Source organism: Colletotrichum truncatum (genome assembly GCF_014235925.2).
Source record: "Colletotrichum truncatum strain CMES1059 chromosome Unknown Contig_0003, whole genome shotgun sequence".
NCBI lineage: Eukaryota > Fungi > Ascomycota > Sordariomycetes > Glomerellales > Glomerellaceae > Colletotrichum > Colletotrichum truncatum.
In genome coordinates this window covers 1,164,100-1,183,016 of record NW_027222400.1, presented here as the reverse complement: position 1 = coordinate 1,183,016, position 18,917 = coordinate 1,164,100, and the positions used below count along the sequence as shown (strand labels likewise).

At 49.3% G+C, this 18,917-nt stretch overlaps 4 protein-coding genes across 4 annotated transcripts; 1 reads left to right on the top strand and 3 right to left on the bottom strand.

The window, feature by feature from the left end:
* Positions 1 to 4,727: 4,727 nt before the first annotated feature.
* On the bottom strand, positions 4,728 to 5,183 carry CTRU02_205205 (short chain dehydrogenase; the record flags this gene model as incomplete). The annotated part of the gene is made up of 1 exon (XM_036724215.1): positions 4,728 to 5,183. The coding sequence occupies one exon, from the start codon at positions 5,181 to 5,183 to the stop codon at positions 4,728 to 4,730; it is 456 nt and encodes a 151-aa protein (XP_036583842.1).
* A 1,290-nt stretch (positions 5,184 to 6,473) lies between these two features.
* Positions 6,474 to 6,995, bottom strand: CTRU02_205204 (15-hydroxyprostaglandin dehydrogenase (nad(+)); the record flags this gene model as incomplete). The annotated part of the gene is made up of 3 exons (XM_036724216.1): positions 6,474 to 6,730; positions 6,784 to 6,877; positions 6,945 to 6,995. The coding sequence occupies 3 exons, from the start codon at positions 6,993 to 6,995 to the stop codon at positions 6,474 to 6,476; spliced, it is 402 nt and encodes a 133-aa protein (XP_036583843.1).
* A 1,592-nt stretch (positions 6,996 to 8,587) lies between these two features.
* On the top strand, positions 8,588 to 11,831 carry CTRU02_205203 (uncharacterized protein; the record flags this gene model as incomplete). Its single annotated transcript, XM_070204516.1, has 4 exons — positions 8,588 to 9,021; positions 9,075 to 9,953; positions 10,016 to 10,224; positions 10,270 to 11,831. The coding sequence occupies 4 exons, from the start codon at positions 8,588 to 8,590 to the stop codon at positions 11,829 to 11,831; spliced, it is 3,084 nt and encodes a 1,027-aa protein (XP_070061620.1).
* Positions 11,832 to 12,055: 224 nt separating this feature from the next.
* On the bottom strand, positions 12,056 to 16,883 carry CTRU02_205202 (glycogen debranching enzyme; the record flags this gene model as incomplete). Its single annotated transcript, XM_036724218.1, has 3 exons — positions 12,056 to 12,163; positions 12,212 to 16,589; positions 16,654 to 16,883. The coding sequence occupies 3 exons, from the start codon at positions 16,881 to 16,883 to the stop codon at positions 12,056 to 12,058; spliced, it is 4,716 nt and encodes a 1,571-aa protein (XP_036583845.1).
* Positions 16,884 to 18,917: the final 2,034 nt, after the last annotated feature.

The following is an 18,917-nucleotide window of genomic DNA, read 5'->3' as shown; positions in this document are numbered from 1 at the left end:
AAGACCCGGCTCCTCTGCGAGCTCCTCATCGGAATGTTGTGTGGCGGCGCCATCGCTGCAATGGTCGCTAGTCTCATGAATGCTGGCTACTGAGCCTGCGTTCTGGTTCAGGTTAACAGTGCTACTATTGCTGCCGGTAACGGTACTCGTTACACCGTTATCAACGAGTGACGAGATGAGACAGCGTCGGAACCTTAGTTCCTTGGGCTCGTAGAAACACTTGAGGGGAGGGGAGGGCTTCCGACAATTGGAACATTTCGGAGTGCCCCGATCGCATCTTAGGTGACGTTGTCGACACGGCTTACACGACTTTCTGTGGCCCAAATCTGGCATCGTTGACCACAACGTTGGGTGGAAAGATGGGTGTTGTGGGGGAGAAAAGCTAGGCCGGGGAAAGTTTGCGTTGGTGTTATTTCTCGGAGACGTTTAGTCTCTTCAAGTAAAGTCGCCCGAGGGTCCGGTGCACACGCCACCAGGTGTTTTCCGGTCGAAACCCATCCAGCCACATCGTTTTCTAGATTTACCCCAGGTTTTCGCCTTGCCATAGAAATGTAGCGGTGCATTGGGGACAAAGGATGTAGACAAGTTTGGGACGACAAGGGGCCATCCCGCGGAAGAATATGTAATGTCATCGACTCCGATACTAGTCATAGTAATTACATATTGTCGCTGACTCTCGCAGAACTCAAACAGCCAGGTCTTCCTTTTCCTTTCCAACTCCTATTTCTAGTAAATACAGCGTGCTTTTGAAGAAATTCGTTCAAGAAATGATTACAATGTTCTCTAATCATCTTGTTTCTGAGGGTAAGGGAACCAAATTTGTCTTATTTCCCCAGCATCGTTTTTGCTATCACCCCTCGATTTCACAACATCACTATGAGCTCAATCTCCATTCCTACAACGATGAAGGGGCCACCTGACGATGTTCAACACCTCGAGCTTATTGAGCCTGGATACAGAAAGCGTAGCTCTTGCAGAAGAATTCGCGGACCTGCCTTGATAGGAGTCATACGTTGGCTGGTGGCATCGGCTTCCTGCTCTTCGGCTACGATCAGGGCGTGCTTAGCGTCTGAACCGCAGCTGCTAGCAGTTAATGTCTTCATCAGGGTCTTAATACCGCCATAGACTTCCTCAAAACCTTCAGAAATCCGTCGTCCAGTCTTCTCGGCACTATTAATGCAGTTTACGAGAGAGGCTGCTTCTCTGGCGTCGTTACCGTTTTCATTGTCGGCGAGAAGCTTGGACTGCAAAAAAATAAATAAAAATGTATTCCGCCTTGGCCATCAATTCTATCCAACATCACCACGCAGCACACTCAAAAGCTTCCCAGAACTCAGCAATCTACTTCAACATGTAAAATCATAATGATGGTATACTCCTTCCCTTACTATTGCATCCTATAGATAATGACAGCCCTAATGGCCGAATTTGCGCCTTCGCTTCTAAATAGCATCCGCATGCTAGTTATCGGACTGTGTACGAAGTCGTGGAATCAAGGTACCTAGCTATCATCGATTAACGTGCTTGCTGCACAATCTCCGGTCGGCTGGCTGTCCTCAAATGTAGAACACTTGATGAAATGAGAAATGAAGCCAATCATTCTGGGGCGACTTAGCATTACGGCCTCAATATAACGGCTAGTACCGACGACCAAATATTCCGGGTTTATTCTTATAGTTTCATTGTAAAGAATCATGCACGGAGGACTTCGGGTTGGTTGGGAAAAGCCCTTTAAATCTTCCTTTAAATGAGTATTACCTTGAGACCGCACGCCAATTTCCCGTTTCACACCGACCGTGTCACCTCTGAAAGCTCTTAACCCTCGGCGAGTCCAAAAGCCAGCGCCAGCAGCAACGGGAGCGATTCAATACTAAATCTATTTTAATCTTCAAGTTTGACAGATAAAGCAATGAACATTACCAAAGTTCGAATGTGCGGAAGATATATGTCTATGGCTTTCCATTTTTCAAGACCGAGTCCAAGCTTCCTAAACTTGAATGACTGTGATCACAATAAAGTTTACTTGACCGAGAAAAGATCCGTTCATCTACATTTTGGCTAAGATTTTATCAATCATCTCATAAATGTCATCAGAACCTCTGACTTAGACTACAACAGTCGCCTGCGTTTCCCCGTATTCAACCTGGGTAGCTGCGTCACACTCCCGGTTCCCAATCAGAACGACAATATGTCATATTTGTTGTATTTGGGCTACTGGGAGTCAGAACGGTGGAAATATTCGTTGTAGAAGGGATTAGGTTGATCCCTGAGAGACGCGTTAATGTGTTACGAATTTAAGCTCTACAGGCCTTTTGTTGCCCCACTGTAGGGTGTTACTACTTCTCTACCGGCCGGTAGGTGCCTGGCTGAGTTTGAAGTAGGATGCAGTTGCCAAACTCTAAATCCCGTATTTTAACTGAGACTAACGTCTGACGCTAACGCTCTACAGTGCTCTCTAGGTGACTACCGAGTCAGTGTCTAGGTAGTTAGTAATTGGGTATGGCTTGTCTCAAATCGATTGTAGAGGAAGTACCAGCTACGTTATCTAGAAGTGTCTAATTAGTTCGGCTTCCACAGTAAGCTGACTAGTACACGTAAATAAATAAAAGGCGAAGCTTGTAAGTTTTTAAGGTCTTGCCCATTGATGTGTAGGGCTAAGGCCATAGGTATCACCAGAATGAAGGAAAAGTGTATCAGTGATTTTACAGTAGTCCAGATTTTCTCGACTGTACCTAGGTAGTAAGCAAGTCGTCGCTTCTAAGATACTTGCTTGTAGAGTATGCCCTAGAGTAGTGGACCCCTTAATCGGAGTTTATTTTCTTACTCAAACCTAGTTATAGTACTCGGCAGCGGTTTTTCAATGCATCCAACAAAAGTTCAAGCTTCATTTGTCTTCCACGCGACTAGTACGGTATCCTCGGTTCCGAGACGACTTGTAGAACCCACATCAGCCAGCTTCCGTCCGCAACCTCCGGTTTTCTATGGGCGTTAGCACTGAGTATAAAAGACAGCAGTTCCTCCGTGGTTTTCATAAAACATAGGCACTCATTCACTTAAATCCACTACCTCTTCGCAAAGCAGAACCCGCCAGCCATCTAAATCGACAACAATGAAGTTTCTCTCATTTTTGATCGCCCTTACGGCCCCACTAGCCGCCCAAGCCTACACTGGTCACGTATATGGATCAATGAAGGAATGTACTGCAGGGTGCCCTAGCGTTGTGAGTTCCAACTTCCAGCTAATTATTAGTTTAAGTCACTTCGCTAATTTGATCAACAGTGTTTCTCTGCCGGCGACTTCTATGATGGTTGCTCCAATCCCAGCGGTGGATCGTAAGTTACCACAAGTATCAATTTAAAGCGCCGAATTACAATTAACCATGAGTAGTGCCTACTGCAACTGCAGAGTAAATACAAAGCCGTCTGTTGGTCAATGTGGTAGCACTAAAAACTGCCGCGGCTGCTGTATGTCGGGCGCCTGCTGTATGGAGGCTTCATGTGGCTGCCCGTAGCTGTGTGATTGCCTATAGCATACTCTACAAAAAGAATATAGTGAATTAAAAATTTCGAGTTGCCTAGCTTCCCCACAGACCTTCGGTGGTTTACTTGTACAATATGCAACTGCATTCAGCGGGGAAGAAGCAATATAAGCAAGGCTTGGCCTTCTTGGATTCCTCTTTTCTATCCTCTTGCAAGCCCGACAGCGGCTAAGTTTGCCATAAGGAATGCATTGTGCGACATGAGAACAAAGGCAGCTTGTATTTGGGCTTTGAGGAGAACCCTAATGACAGCCTTGGGAGTCCGTCGCTCATGATATGAGTAAAACATGAGGTCTATCCCTTGACAACTTCACGTTCATACGAAGGCTGTCCAATCATCTTGTTTCTTTATGATCTTTTTCGCCAAATACTCCCCTAAAGTTTCATTGTTTTGTAAGTGAACGACTCAACAGATTGCCTCTAGCGCAAGCTTGAGAACATTGCTGTACTCACAAATCCAAAACACGAGTTGTACCTACACTGTGACGAGCTCCCCAAACCACGCCCTAATGCATGTATTATTTATGTTCGGGCTACAGGTATTTTTGGTTCTGATATGCGTTTTTTGGAAGAAGGGTGTCATTGGCAACACGATTATGACGGGCGAAAACGGACTTGGCCACGAGGGCGCCGGCACAGCCATCGCAGCCGGCCATGGCGTGAAGCGGCTCAAAACCGGTGACCGAGTCGCCATAAAGTGCGGCATCCCCTGCACGAAGGCAGCTTGCTTTTCCTTTCGCACCGGGAAGTACAGCGCCTTCCCAGAGCAATAGATGAGGTTCACGACCGTATGGCCTGGTTTCAATAGTGTTAGCTGTGCAGCAGTCTGGAGGCATGAGCTGGACGAGATCATTATATTTCATTTTCGAAGTCTACTAGAGAACTTTGGGTTAGCCGGAAGAAGCCTTTCAAATCATGCTTGAACGAGTATTACCTTGAAACCGTTCGCCAATTCTTTCATTACTCATCGGCCCTAACATCTCTAAAAGCTCTTCATCCTTGATGAGTTCATAAGCTAGCGCCAACAGCAAGAGCAATTTAACGTTAAACCCTAGTTTAAAACTTAACTTTTAGGTTTAATAGAGAGAACAAAGAATAATACTATAGCTCAAGTGTGCGGAAGATAAATATCCATGGCCTTCAATTTGCGGCATTCGCGGGTTCAGCATTCCTATGTACCCATCCGTGTCTATTCATCACCCTGAACCAACCTCATGAGAACTTTTGACACCCTTCGCACGCTCTCATCGGCACCATCAACAGTGTCCGTCAGGTAGGATTTGCCAACTTCTGTGATTTTAGCAGCATGAGCAGCTACAACTTCGCCGTTCCGTTTACCATCGTCACGGTCGATGAAATCGTCAAAAGCTCTTAGAACAAGCTCCATAGAAGTTCGATGCTCTGGCAACGAGGCATCTAGAAGCTCTTTTGGCGCCAGTGGAGTTGTGACCAGTCCGGGACACACAACATTCATGGTGATGGCATCCTTTTCCCAGAGAACGGGTGCCGTCGCGCGGGCAAAGTGAATAACACCGGCTTTTGCACCACTGTACTGTGGCACTGCGGGTTCCGGCTCAATACCCGCCAGACTCGACGTGCAGATGATTCTGCCTTTCACTTTCCCATCACAGGGGTTGTGGCGCATAAAGTGGATAGCAAGCTGCGTGCCATATATAACGCCTTTATACGCTACGTCCGTGCAAGTTGTGTGGGCGAAACCAGCACAGAACGCTCAGAATGGGGAAAGTGGTGTTGTTGGTTGGAAGAACTAACTAACTGGCTAGAGGGCTGTGGAGGCTGGCTAAGACCAGTGGTGGCGGCCGTCAGCCCACGTGACGGGCCGGCGAGGCCTGCCACCCACACCCCCTCTCAGACTCCTCAGCGAAAAAGCAGTAGAATAATAGGAAATACAGGAAAAGTCCCAAATCCTCCAAATCCGAGGAGTTCTCAACTATTAGAAAACTCGGTCAATTACCGGTTAAACCTGGCCAATAGGAGGCCGTGAAATCCTCCGAATCCCGAAGTCTCAATATCAATAGTCCCACAGTCTCAAAATCCCCCTCTCAATCCAATCCCTCCGCCATGCCCAACAAACGAACGAATTCCTTGTGTTTGACCGCAACCAGTGGCTTCGTGAGTCCATCGGCGGCCATATCAGCGCCCTTGATGAGTCGGAGTTCGATGCTTTTCGCAGTGTGAACCTCCTGTATGATCCATTTGTATCGGACGTCGATGTGGCGGGTTCGTTACGCTTGCTGTTGGAAAGGGAAGGTATTGAAGGGAAGGTATTGATGAGTAAATGGTACTGAAGAAGTATGAATGTTGTGTAGGAGGGAGAATCTTGCGTAAGAACACGAGAAATGGGTGGAATTGTGAGATCCGACCGTAGAAATACGGTGAATCGAAGGGAAGAATGAATACTCGTAGAAGATACGAGAAACTGATGGGCTGGTTCGAAAAACCGAAGCTGAAATGGTTGAATTCTCGTGAGAACGAGGAAATCGAAGTAAAAGTATGGTTGTAGTGTGGTTGTGACTGAAAAGTCTGTTGTTGTGGTGGAATTCCGTGGTGTTCGTGAAAACCAGTGGGTTGTGGTGGTCGGTCGCGTGCCACGTGATATTCGTGCGCGCCAGGCAGCCAATATCGCGTCAGAAAGTGAAATTCGTCAGCGAAGGGAAAATAAGGCGAGAAAATCGCACAGAAGGGTAAATAAAGCGAATAAAATCGCAAAAATTCGTGAATCAATAGAAAATTGACAGACGAGTAGAATAATGGGTAAAACGACGTTATTCCGAAAGAATAACGCTGGGCTCATAACCTGTGGGCGAAACCAGCACAGAACGCTCAGAATGGGAAAAGTGGTGTTGTTGGTTGGAAGAACTAACTAACTGGCTAGAGGGCTGTGGAGGCTGGCTAAGACCAGTGGTGGCGGCCGTCAGCCCACGTGACGGGCCGGCGAGGCCTGCCACCCACAAGTTGTGTCCGGGCTAGGAGGAATGTCCTCAATGGAAGGAAGCCCATTCGCACGAAGTCGAAGCTGGAACAGGGCGTTGCGGTCTGAGAAGGCAGCGTTGGCTATGAGGGCGTCGATGCGGCCATACTTTTGCCATATGCTGGAAAACACGGCTGATTGAGAATCGTAAGAGGCAATATCGCAATGATAGTAAGCCGCGGAGTGGCCAAGCGAGGTCGCTGAGAGTTCTTTTAGTGGAGAGAACCGTCACACACTGCCATGCATTGCTTACCTAGTTCTCGACCTTTATCGTCTTGTACGTCACAAAGTGCCACACACCATCCTTTCGAAACGAGATGCTCTGCGAGAGCTGCACCAATACCAGACTGTAGAACTATCAGGCGGTCTTGTATCTTTCTTGGAAGAGCTTAATTGATTGATTTTCAGACTTACTGCGGCACCGGTAACAATCGCGACTTTTCCACGTAGACTGTCTGACAGCATGCTGTTTTGCTTCAGAGAGATACCGTTATGTTGACTAGATCAGTTACATGGTTTCGACCTATCCGATGAGGATTTACAACGCCTTTAAGAACGGCTATACAAGACTTAAACGGTGGGTGTTAGAGGTGTGCACGGAGCAACCCGTTCCACGTCATACGCCGTTGCCGGCGTATGAGTCACCATAATTTGTCGGCACTAGAAAAATTAACTACTCAACTCCATGAAACCCTTGGCCCTGTCATGTCATGGAATACTTATGTCATGTCGTGAAAAACCTGACCCAATCTTGGATTTATCTACTGCGCCAATGCCCTTAATATTACTACCAATGGTTCGCTCTCCTCGATCACGTCCGCTACAGTTTACTCAAGCCTTGATTAGCTAGAGATTATCTAACTAGACTGTCTACATGCATCATGGCGCATACATGCATTAAACCTTACCTCATACCTTTCCTGTACGCAAGTGGGTTATTCCCTACATGAGTGGGTTATTGCCTAAGGGAGAGTCAACAAAATCCTCGGACAACATTAATATAACTTTAAACATAAATAAGAGAGGCCCAGCTGAAGTTGAATGGAAGGAAACGACGCAGTCCCAAAACCCAGATTTGATTTCGGAAAGAAAGACAACGTGATAAAGACGTCCCCTTCAGGAAATCTCGACACTACCGAGTCACACTACCCGGTGCTTCTTCTACACTCATCTCTATCCTTGCCTTTACTTGACATCAGACAACTGTAAAACCTGGGCCTTAGCATGCGATTTCTAATGCCGTCAACTCTTGATGTGCATCATCCTCACAACTCCTTGGTGGTAATGCCACATATTTACTGACTAGCTGACAGCAGTACCAGTTTGCCACGTTGCTGACAATGTTACCAACTTGTTGTCTCGCTTCTTCTTCAAGACTCTGCTAATCAGCAAGTAGTAATGGACAGCAAGACAAGACCGCATCGTGAACAAAGTCTCTCCGTGATGGCTTTCGCGGACCCTACGCGGGTTGTCGAACTATTTAATTGAAGATAGGCCGCAAAAAGCTTACGAAGAAGATCACGGAGCTCGGCAAGCGCAGAAGTGCGGCGCTTGATAGGTTCTTCGAATAAGGTGACCAGAATGGCTGCCCAGGCGCTTAGTCGAATAAGGAGTATTCATTGTCAGAGAAACGACAAAGGGGGAGAAAAAATGTCGGGCCTCACTTACGGAATGTGCAGAATCTCAGATAGCCTTTGGTCTGTCGACAATATTATGCGTTTCGAAATAGTGGCAAGGTGTATTTCTCCGTTCTTTAGTCTAACTACGTGGGCTGTGCCACTCACATGCATGCATCATCCACAGGTGCAGGCTGAAGTATCCCACGCACATCTCATTCGCTAGCCTGATTTAATATTACCAGAGATTTTAACACCTGATCCCCTCTTCTGACCGATGAGTCTGCTGCGGTGACTTGCGCCTTCTACGACCCAACAATTGTCCGCATGCTTCGGCTTCTTTCAGCTCCACAAGACCGTAGTGCCAATTAAATCCACGACACAACAGCCTCGCAACTAATTTCAACATCACCACTGTACCCGGAAGAGCTGCAATACGCCATGGCGGAGATTCTCGGGACTGTGGTCGGCGTTGTATCGCTGGGAATTCAACTCTGTTCCGGGATCAATACGTATCTCGAAGGCGTCCAGTGCCGCAAGGAGGATATCGAGTCAACTGTCAGAAAAGTCGAATTCCTGAAATCGATTATAGATCAGATTCAAGGCGATGAAGGCCGTCTAGCGCCTACTAACACGAATGATGCTGTATTGAAAGCCATGTCCAATGCGAGAGTAGAACTGTTGCTTCTCGACGAATTTATTGGCAAGGTCTACGCAAATGACAGCTCTACCACGCCCGAAACCTTCAGGGGTAAAATCAAGGGCCAAACGCAGAAATTTCTTTATCCATTTCGCAGAGATCATTTGGATCGCCTCAATGGCCGGCTTGACGCCGCAAACGACGCCTTACAAGCGGCCTTGCAGACTCTTCAAATGTACCCTCCTTTCCCTAGCGATGATGAAAACGTTGACTAAACATATTTTACAGTAGTTTTACGTCGGATAACAACAAAGTTTTGAAGAGACTGGCCATGGGCGTTGATTCGATGAGATTGGAGGTACAGGAGGGCATCGTGTTGCTTTCTGCAGTCCAACAAGAGAGCATTGCCCTAAGAGATGACATTGCGGCTTTGAAAGCCTCAGCATTGTCCTCTCCTAGCCCCATGGCAGCCATCCAGACATTGACATCAAAATCAAGCGGATTGAAGATGATTTGCGACATTGTGGGAGCCCATCATTTACCGGAACAACCAGTAGATGTCCCGGAATCTAGTTCGAGTGAGTATGGCAACTTCTACTCAAAGTTCAAATGCCGTTGCAGCTTCAGACGCATTGCAAGGCGCAGGAAACGACAATTCGGCCCAGCCTTTCTGCTGGAAGAGACTGTCCATGAAAATGAACACGAGATTGGATGCTTCTTCGCAACGCCCGGCTCAACTGCAAATAACAAATGGTCTGCTGGGATTTCGGTAAAAGCCTTTCGATTCCTAGTGTCCACGGCCGTTACTGTCACGATGTCTAGTACCTTCGGAGCAGGGGGCTACAGTATAGCGCCCTCATTTACTTATTTCCACGTTCACGCAAAAAGCCCCGCTTTCGAAGTCATAAGAATACTCAAAGATGCGTTTTGTTCGAGCAACTGGAGTGACGAAGAGTCAGAGAATCTTCTCGAACGAGGCATCCGAACCATACGGACGAGTTTTGAAAAGAGAATGTCATCCCCTTTTGACGTAGATTTCTCCGACGAGACGTTATTGCACTCTGCTAGTTTTGCCTCAGACAATCATTGGTATCGACCACGCAACTTGTTGCTGAAGTACCTTTTGGATGCAAAGGTGCCAAAAGATCGTCCGGACGCTCGTGGAAGGTTTGGATCCCGCCAGATCTGTCTTTTTAGATCTGGAATATGACGTCTAACACATACTTTAGGCTTCCCTTCCAAGATGCTTTGGGCACCTCATCCTGGGGTGGTTGTGAATCCCATGGCACTCAGGCGGTTGATATGCTTGTTCCCGACGAGTCCATTATGGCTTTAGAAATCCGGGAAATTGATCGTAGTACGGCGACATTAGACGACCTCAATCAACATCGAATAGTAGCTGAGGGCTCCCAGAAAATGGCTGCTAGAGAGACACATTGTATCTGGAAAAGACAAAAATCAAACATCAACTGACATCAATTAGTATACGCTGGCCACCCGACAGAGGCAATCTTTTTAAGAAAGGGAAAAGATCTGTTTGAAGCTTTGAAGAAAACCACTTCCGTATTAGACCTATCCGCAGTGGATGCAGGCGGCCACACCGCTCTGCACCATTTAGTCGGTTGGCATGAGGGCCTCAAAATGGTCCTGCAGAACTTTGGCAAGTCTATTCTCCAACTATACGACAATAGCGAAACTCCGGCACTACAAGTTGCACTGTATTGGAGCGGTCACCTTTGCACAAGCCCAATCTCAATAAGGTGCTCAGAAACTTGTTCCTGTGCGGCTACAGTTAAGCTTCTGTTGGATGTCGATAGGGATTGTCTTCTGAGAGCAGTCTCGCGGGGGTTTTTCCTCTCGAGTATGGGTGAAGCATCTGCCAAAGCGCGAGATTTGGTTTTGGATGAGCTCACGCATCGTCGTCAGGCATTGAAAGATTTTGCCAGTTTGGAATTGAAGCCCGCACTTGTCGACCGCTTCGGCCTACGACTTCCAGGGGTACTCGACTTGCATATTCACAATGTATTAGATGAACTCCAGAAAGCGGGAAAAGCAGTCCCTCGAGAACTTCAGACAGAGCTTTATGACGAAAAACCATCAACTTCTGTATATCACAGGCTGGGAAATTTGAATCGCAACGTCAGACATTTATCGGACGCCTTTTATTCCAGAGGATTTCAAGATATTGACATACCCAGCTCGGATGGCTCCACTCCATTGATCCAATCATATTACTCACAGCACTCCGTATGGCTCATAGAGCACGGCGCGCGCTTAGATGCCCGAGTGCCAGGGGAAGTTGACGGATACACGGCTGCGCATTACCTGTTTACGCGAACGGATAAACATGCATGGGGAACGGAAGATATGAAGCCAACACTGTTGGATGTTCTACGAAGCCGTGTTGGTGAAGACTGGAATCTTGACAACTGCGTCTGTGCCTGCTCTAGCAATGGCTGTCATCCTTACACAACGATGTGGAAGGAATACTTATTCTGGGAGTTACGAGGAGACATGACCAAAAAAAGACTGAATAAGATGACAAAGCGCGTTTACAAGAAGTGTACCGAACTGGAAGAGGGCTGGAATGTTACACGACCTGTCAAATCCGTAGCTTTGCGAGCATGCACCTTTGCCGTGCTTCCTCTGCGCCACACTTGCTGCAGCCATTGGAAGCCTTGGGAAGGTGCATACTGGTTCTCAAGAGAGCCGCTAAGAGTATACACGCAAGACGAAATCGAGGATATCCACGAAGAGGACGCGGCCGAAATTGCCCGCTTGGAAAGTTTGCTCGTTGAATTTGAAGAAAAGCTCGACCAGATGGACTGTTCTTTGGCAGAGTTCTTCCAGACATATTGGAAAAGTAGAATGGAAGAGGTCCTTGTCGAGATTGAAAACCAGTCCATAACAGCAGAAGAGATAGAGAGTGCCAGACAATTAGGGGTTGTTTTGCAAGTTCAGCCGGCCGAGGTTGTGACGGAAGAGATCGAAGATAGATCCAATGTGCAGTACTGGATACAAAAGATGGATGCGTTGGTCAAATGATTCGAAAACTTGTAATGAGAATAACTTGTAGGCTATCAATGCAGTCTATCTATTTACCAGTCACTCATGTCGTATTCTGTATTAATGTTTGCATGGCCCACTGCTTTGGCTGCTTTTAAACGTCCCATTCTCCCTTCATCCGAGAAACCTTCATTTTACGAGTGCTCATACTTGGAACATCCCCTGGTCTCCTTGTGTGGAAATTTCATGTTCTTATTCCAACTTTACTTAGACCTTGTTGGCAAGGCAATCTTAGCCTTGTCGCTCTGCTCCTCGGCAGCGTCCATGTACAGATCTATCAGGCAGCCCGCCGACCAAGCCTGTGTTGGGCTCTGTGATTTGTTAGTCTCGTATCGATTACTACAATATGCAAAACTTACCGAATCAGGGCAGTGCTCTCCATTCTTCTGCGTCAATTCTGTCAAACCCGCCCAAACACTGTCTTTAATCATTTCCTTGCATCCAATGAGTCTTCGAGTGACTTGCTGGAATGCTTCGATGCGATCAGCGTCAGAGGACCTTCTCTCCAAGTCGAACTTGAGCAGTGCACGAAGGAAGAAACCAGTCGGCCAAAGCCATTCCGGGCCCTGGTGGTAATTGCGTCCCTTGCTGGTGGCGAAGTCATCACTGTCTTCGCTGTTGCGGTAATAAGGTCGGTAATTCAAGTCAGCAGGGTCGAGCGTCGCCATACCGGTAGGGCCTCGAAGAACGGAGTCGGCAACACAAAGAGCATGCAAGGCGTGCGTGGGGTCAAACAGCTCGGGAGCGGCACACATGGCAATGGGGAAATTGGGGCGTAGCTGGTAGTCTTCGTACTCCTTTCCGGACTTGTACAGATCCTTGTAAATGCCACGTCGATTGACAATCTTGGTGTTGACATCGTATTTGGAGTCATCCTCGGGAGAGATAGGGACATAATAGCAGCGCTCAAAGCTGGCGCGGATAAGATCAGCCCAGTCCTTGAATGAAATGGATGAACCGTCCGCCTTCTTCACGGAGGAGTGCTGGAACTTGCCCTCCGAGCTAAGTGACGCCACCCACTTCAAAGTGCTGTACAGGAGACCGGTGATCTCAACGGCAGCACCGTCGCGAGGTGTCCCAGGGACGCCCTTGGAGCCCGCGCGTGGGCTCTCGCCCATCTTGTCCATCCAGGTACCGCAGTTGTGCTGGTTGCCTCCGAAAACAATGCCTGTGTTCCAGTCAACATTGATGGAAATGTTGAAGCCCTCGTCAGTCATCTGAGAGTCGATAGAGGGTCCAGCATTGGCTTCGCGGAAAGACATTCCCGAAGCGTGTCTCTGCAGTGCTTCCTGAATGACGTCCTCGATTGTGCTCTCCTGTGAGTAGGCGCGAGAGTCTTCAACATCGAACCAAGTGTCGTCGTATGGAAGGAACCGTCGTTTAACCTTCTCCTTCAAAAGATCCAGGCCGTTGGGGGCAAACTTGGTGTAATCCTGAATGCACTGAAGGAAGAACCAGATTGAGTCACGGGAGTTGTATCTTGGCAAAGCGCCGCTACTGAGCAGATTGGGTATCATGCCGTGCTTCAAAACACTAGCAAAGGCAAAGATATGTTCTTTAGCCTCATCGAAGCGACCGGTGCCAAGATAGAGGCCACGGAGGGAGATGAAGACATCACGTCCCCAGCATCTTGCCCACTCAACTGCAAAGTGGGGCAAGCCAGCAGCCAGCGACGGCACCAACTTTTTCGGCCACAGTGACGCAGACTTAACCAGACCTGTCTGCTGTACACTTACCATGGCGAGGCTCTGGAGGAACCATTGGCCTTCTCGTACGTTTCCATTCATTTGCTCAAGGCCGCGCTCCCAAGCAGCCATATACAGAGTCCGCATCACAAGACCAAAGTATCTTGGCAGCAAGAAACTTGGGATCTTGCGAATAGCATCAAAACGGTCTTTCAGCCAGATTGCAGGCTTGCCAAGACGCTCAAACTCGGGGGTCTGGCTGGCTCTTTCCAGTCGCCCAACAGTATAATCCAAAGCCCATTGGCCATCACGGAGATTTTGGCAGAGTGGGTGTGCAAGGTTATTGTCCTTGATGATGTCCTTGAGAAGACTCCACCAGCCCTGAAGGCCAGCATAGACAAGTTTTCCATATCCAGGGATGTCGTAACAACCGTCCTTGCCCCCGCTGCCGTCAAGCTCTTCGGCCTCGCATCTGTAGAGCAGGAAGTTGAGGTCTACGAGATTCAGACCCTCCACAGCCGCTCTGGCACCGGAGGTAACGTAGGTATCCAGACCTGCAGAGTGCTCAGCGGCAGGAATCCAGGTTTCGAACAAGGCAATACTGCCAGGTGGGAACTTGTCACGGACGGTGATTATAGTCTCATCACCCTTGACCTCCAGACGAACGCCAGGAACGTCGACGACGCGGCTGGGGAGGCCACGAAGAAGCTTCTTGTCGTCCAAGACTTCTTTCTTAGCCTCTTCGCTGGCGTCAACCTCCAGCATCCAGCTTCCAAGGTGCCGAGCTCTTGTTCCGGTAAGGTGGACTGCGTTGAATGCACCATTGCCGTTGCCATATCCTGGAAAGGCAGTGTGGGCAATCAGAAAGTATCCTTTTCTTGACTCAGGGTGAACCCTGTGAACCGTAATGTACTGGTCTTCATGGTGGATGTGAGTCTCATCGTAGCCATCCTTGCCCATAAGTGTATGGATCTGGTTGAGGAGCTTCTTGATGCCACCGATGCCGTTGCGGCCACCACCAATCTTAACCGGCTTGGACGACGACTCGGAAGTGTACAATCTAGTCTCGTTCACAAGGTCGACAAGCTTGGGGTAGATCTCATCATAACCCATGACGCTACCTGTTGCGCTTGCGCACATGTTGACGAGGGCAGCGTTGGGCAGAGTGTCTCGAGCGTCGCGCTTCTGTGCCGGTGTTTCGTTGTCGTGGGTACAATCCATGAACAGAGCCTGTACCGGTACCGGTTTGACCCTTCGGATAATCTCTCTCGAGGATGAATTCCCATTCAGCATATCACTGCCTTCATGAGATGGGCTCATGGGGCTCAGAGGTGATTTGTTATCAGGGCGGGAGACTTCATCCACTTCAAAGCTGCCAATGGGTCGCCCTCCGTGTTTGTGAACCAAGCGACTCAGTTCACCAGTGCTCCACGCCTGCATAGCCTCACGGATCAAGGCACTCAAACCCAGTCTCTTAACAAAGACGTAGTCCATCTCCTCAGAGCCAGTGAAGAGTTCTGCAACGACATACAAGTCAGGTCGAATACGCCGGGCCTCGTCGAGAATATGCTCAGCCACATGCAGAGGTGTAGAGTGAGCGTTATCAATTCGGAAACCGGCAAAATACTTGGCCAGCATACGGGCATACTTGGTCATGTACTCCCATAGGAAGGGACTGTCGGACGGACCGTTCCCGTAGCGCAGCTTCACACAGTCACCCCACACAATGACCTCGCGTCGCAGGTATACACGAGACTGAGGACCAGCATTGTCGACAAGGGCGTTGCCTCCCCAGACCCACCCGTTGTTGACAAGAACATTCTCCTCGGGCTTGTTCTTGGCAGTGGTCTCATTCTTCGGCAAACGGGTAAAGTATGTCTCGATCAGAGGGTTCTCCTTGTTGATGACACCCATGCGCGGGCCGTGTTCGTCCATACGGCAGTACTTGATGCGATTGAAGAGCTGTTGCAAAATTTCGCCAATCTCGGCGTCGTACTCCTTGTAAAATGGCAGGTTTACCTCGTCAAAGATGGAAACCAGCTTTGACTTAGCCGCAGCTTGTCTGGGGGAGCTGCCTTTTTCACCTTCGTATCGTCCAAATGTGGCAGAAAGAAGACCAGATGCGACACTTGGGTCAATCTTCCTCCTGAAGCGCTCACCCATGCGGTCTGCGCCCAGTAGACCGTGCTTGATAAGGAACTCGGCTTGCTCCTTCAGAGACGCATCCTTAAGCTCAGCCACACCGGCACCGACTGCCTCGTCAGGGAACGTGGTGCGACCGGCCACCCAAGCCTCCAAAGCAGTCTCCACGTCGCGGTCGACATCAATAGCATAGTACTCCCATAGCCTAATCTCGGAGATGACATGCTTCTTGATGGCATCCATGATCTTAATAAGATCATCGTCGGTCTTGATCTCCGTAGGAAGACCCAAGTCTTGCAGTTTGTCGCTAAGCTCCAGGAGCTTTGTGTCCAAGAGCCAAGCTGACTCCAGCCAAGGCGCCGTCACGAGGTTGTATCCAGCCTCAGGATGATGCTGTAACCATTCGCTGTTGTGCGCTGTGTGGTTGAGGACAATGTCAGTCAAACTGAGCATGGAGTACTGTTTTTCTAAGCTGTCGATGAGGCCTTGGACATCCTTCTCGCCTGCGGGAAAGCAGTCGGGGTCCCAGCCCAACTGGTCGTACAAGCTGTAAGGAGAGTTGGAGGCGCCGCGGACCTGCAGCGGCGTGAAGTGGATCATGTTGTAACCACGGTCGCTGATGCCGCGAAGATGCTTTTCCCAGTCACCTGGGTACTTGCCCATGAATTTGCTAATGACGGAGAAGATGGACAGAGCTGGCAATGGTAAGGGCCGGCCATCGAGACTGAGGCGAGGAGCAACATCGATGTAGTAAAGCGGGGTCTTCTTGTTGGTGGTCTTGGTCTGAGGGTTTGAATCCAGCTTCTCAGCGAGATCTGGCAGTTCGGCGTAGGTCGTGTAGAAGGCGTATGCGCCGGCCTGAAAAATGGGGATAGAGATTTCGATTGTGCGATTGAAGTCGGGCACCAGCCTAAAATGGTAAATGAGCTACAAAGCACGGTCAATTGTCAATTGAAGGCTGTTGGTGAGCTTACTTGAATTCGCGAAAGTGGTCTCTGTGGAACTCGGCGCCCTGCTCTGGAATGTTGACCCACAGACTGCCATGGCGACAGATGGAGGAGGTTCCCTCAATTGCAAAACGGATGGTTACGGGATCATTGGTCTTGGGGGCGAGGTAAATGTACTCGCCGGCGACCTGGGGCGAGCCATCGTCGTTTAGAGGGAGGAGGTAGACTTCGTTGGAGATCATGGTCTTTGGTATCATCCTCCAAATGTTGTAGGAGGCAGCTTCGTGCCCCGCGGACAGATCGACGTAGAATGGGTCGCAGCAGCTGGCGCAATGACTCGGGTCATGCACGGAGGCGATTCCGGTCGAGGAAAAACACGTCGATCCGAGCTCGCTCTGTAAGCGACAGGGGAGGATGGAGACCGATGGAGAATATGATATGACAAGTCAGCGGCAGCAGCTTTGGCAGGCCAGGAGCTTCGAGGAGGTAATGATAATTGCTGCCGAAGAGATAGGGAACGGGAAAAGAAGAGTGTGAGTAGGTGAGAGTGAGCGAGAACGAGAGAGATGAAAAAACGACCAAAGATGATGACGACCTGGCGGAGGGACAGAGCTAAAGACCATAGGTATGGCGGGGTATTTGGGGACAATAGCTCAGGAATTGGAGAAAGTACGGGCAAGCTCAGCTCACTGCACTAGGAAGAGCTCCTTTACTTCCCCAGCGCAAGTAGTACGTAGTATGTTTTTCGGGCGAAGGATTAGCGTCAATATACGTATATGTACATCCATGTGCATATAAAACCTGCTGTTCTGCATGGTTCCTGGCGGAATTATTCCTCTCGTCATTGCAGCTCTACAGGGAAAGGGGTGGTGGAAGTTTGCAGCTGCCTCAGCCCATCTCGAGCACCTTCCATGCCTGCAGTATCCGTAACCTTGCCAACTTTAGCGGCAAGGCAGGAGCTCTCGGAGGGCGGCAGTAGTAGCAGCAGCAGCAGCAGCAGCATTATGTAGCAGCAAGTTCCGCCAGCAGAAACTTTGAACACGACAACAGGGGGGGTCACAGGTAGCTCTAGGAACAAAAACATGGGAAAGATACTTGGTCCGAAGTGTCAAGCTGCCAACCATGCGGGTGCTTAGCACCAACCAGCCCGGAACGGATAGCTTCGGCGGGGCCAGCACAGAGGAGTGGAGTGCCCTAGCGGAGTTTACGGTTAGTGCCTGTCACCCGTGGAGCCCCTCATCACGATCCCAGAGAATCCAGACCGCGATTCGGCGCTGGAATTTCCACTCTCCATGTATCGTTATGAATGCTTCCCAGGGCTTTTACAGTAAGCAACCCGTCAGTGGCCACCCGTGAGGGTTTTTTTCTTTCCTCGTGCGACTTGAGCTAGTAGCAAGGGCATCTTCGTGCCGGACGGTCTAAAAAGCTGGTGGAAGCGCTGGTGCCATCTCGTCGCGGATATCCATGTCCATTACTGCATGATTACGACCTCCCAACAGTTTGAAGCAAACGCTAAATATTGCCCCTTGGTCTCGCCTCTCATTTCCAGGCCTATGTATCACATACAGCATGTCGGCAATGTTGATGACGCCCATGTCATGTTGGTGGCTTTGCCCACAAGGCGACGTGTTAAACAAGGCCAGAGATGAAGCAAATCCGTTGGCGCCGGATATTCCCAACCAAGAACATTTCTCGATGCATGATCTGATTCGATGCTTGGTGTACCCTCGGTGCCGACTCCGGTCCAATTCGAGACTCTACATCTCCTTAGTCCAGTCTGGTCTGACGTTTGGAAAACCAGAAAAGGTTGGGCAATTTGTTGCACCAATTTCATCTTTTTCACTTCCTTTTCGGCAAGCGAGAAGAGACTAGAATCACAACAGCTATCATCCTGGCGCTGGAATGACGTCACCACACCGTCGCGCCGCATCCTAGCGCTGGCTTCAATGCACAGACGCGGTTTCATGCCCCTCCTTCCTAGTCTTCTTGCTCCTAGTAGGCCAAGTTGCTCTGACCTGCTTGGCTGCATCTTGCCCTTTCCGGGAATACCTACAGCAGCGCATACCTTCCAATGGTCGCCTCTCACCTCACCTAACCTCGCCTCACCTCATCTGCATCCATCACACTTCCACTCGCCGTTCCCTGTGCTTTGTTGATCTCCAACGTTCCCAGTACGCCTCATGGTAATTGACTTTTGGTGCCTGAATATCTCCCGCCGCAACGGGCACCCGCATTCGGCTTCTCATGTGCTCCCTTTGCCTTTCTCTCACCCACACTGACACCCTGCATCG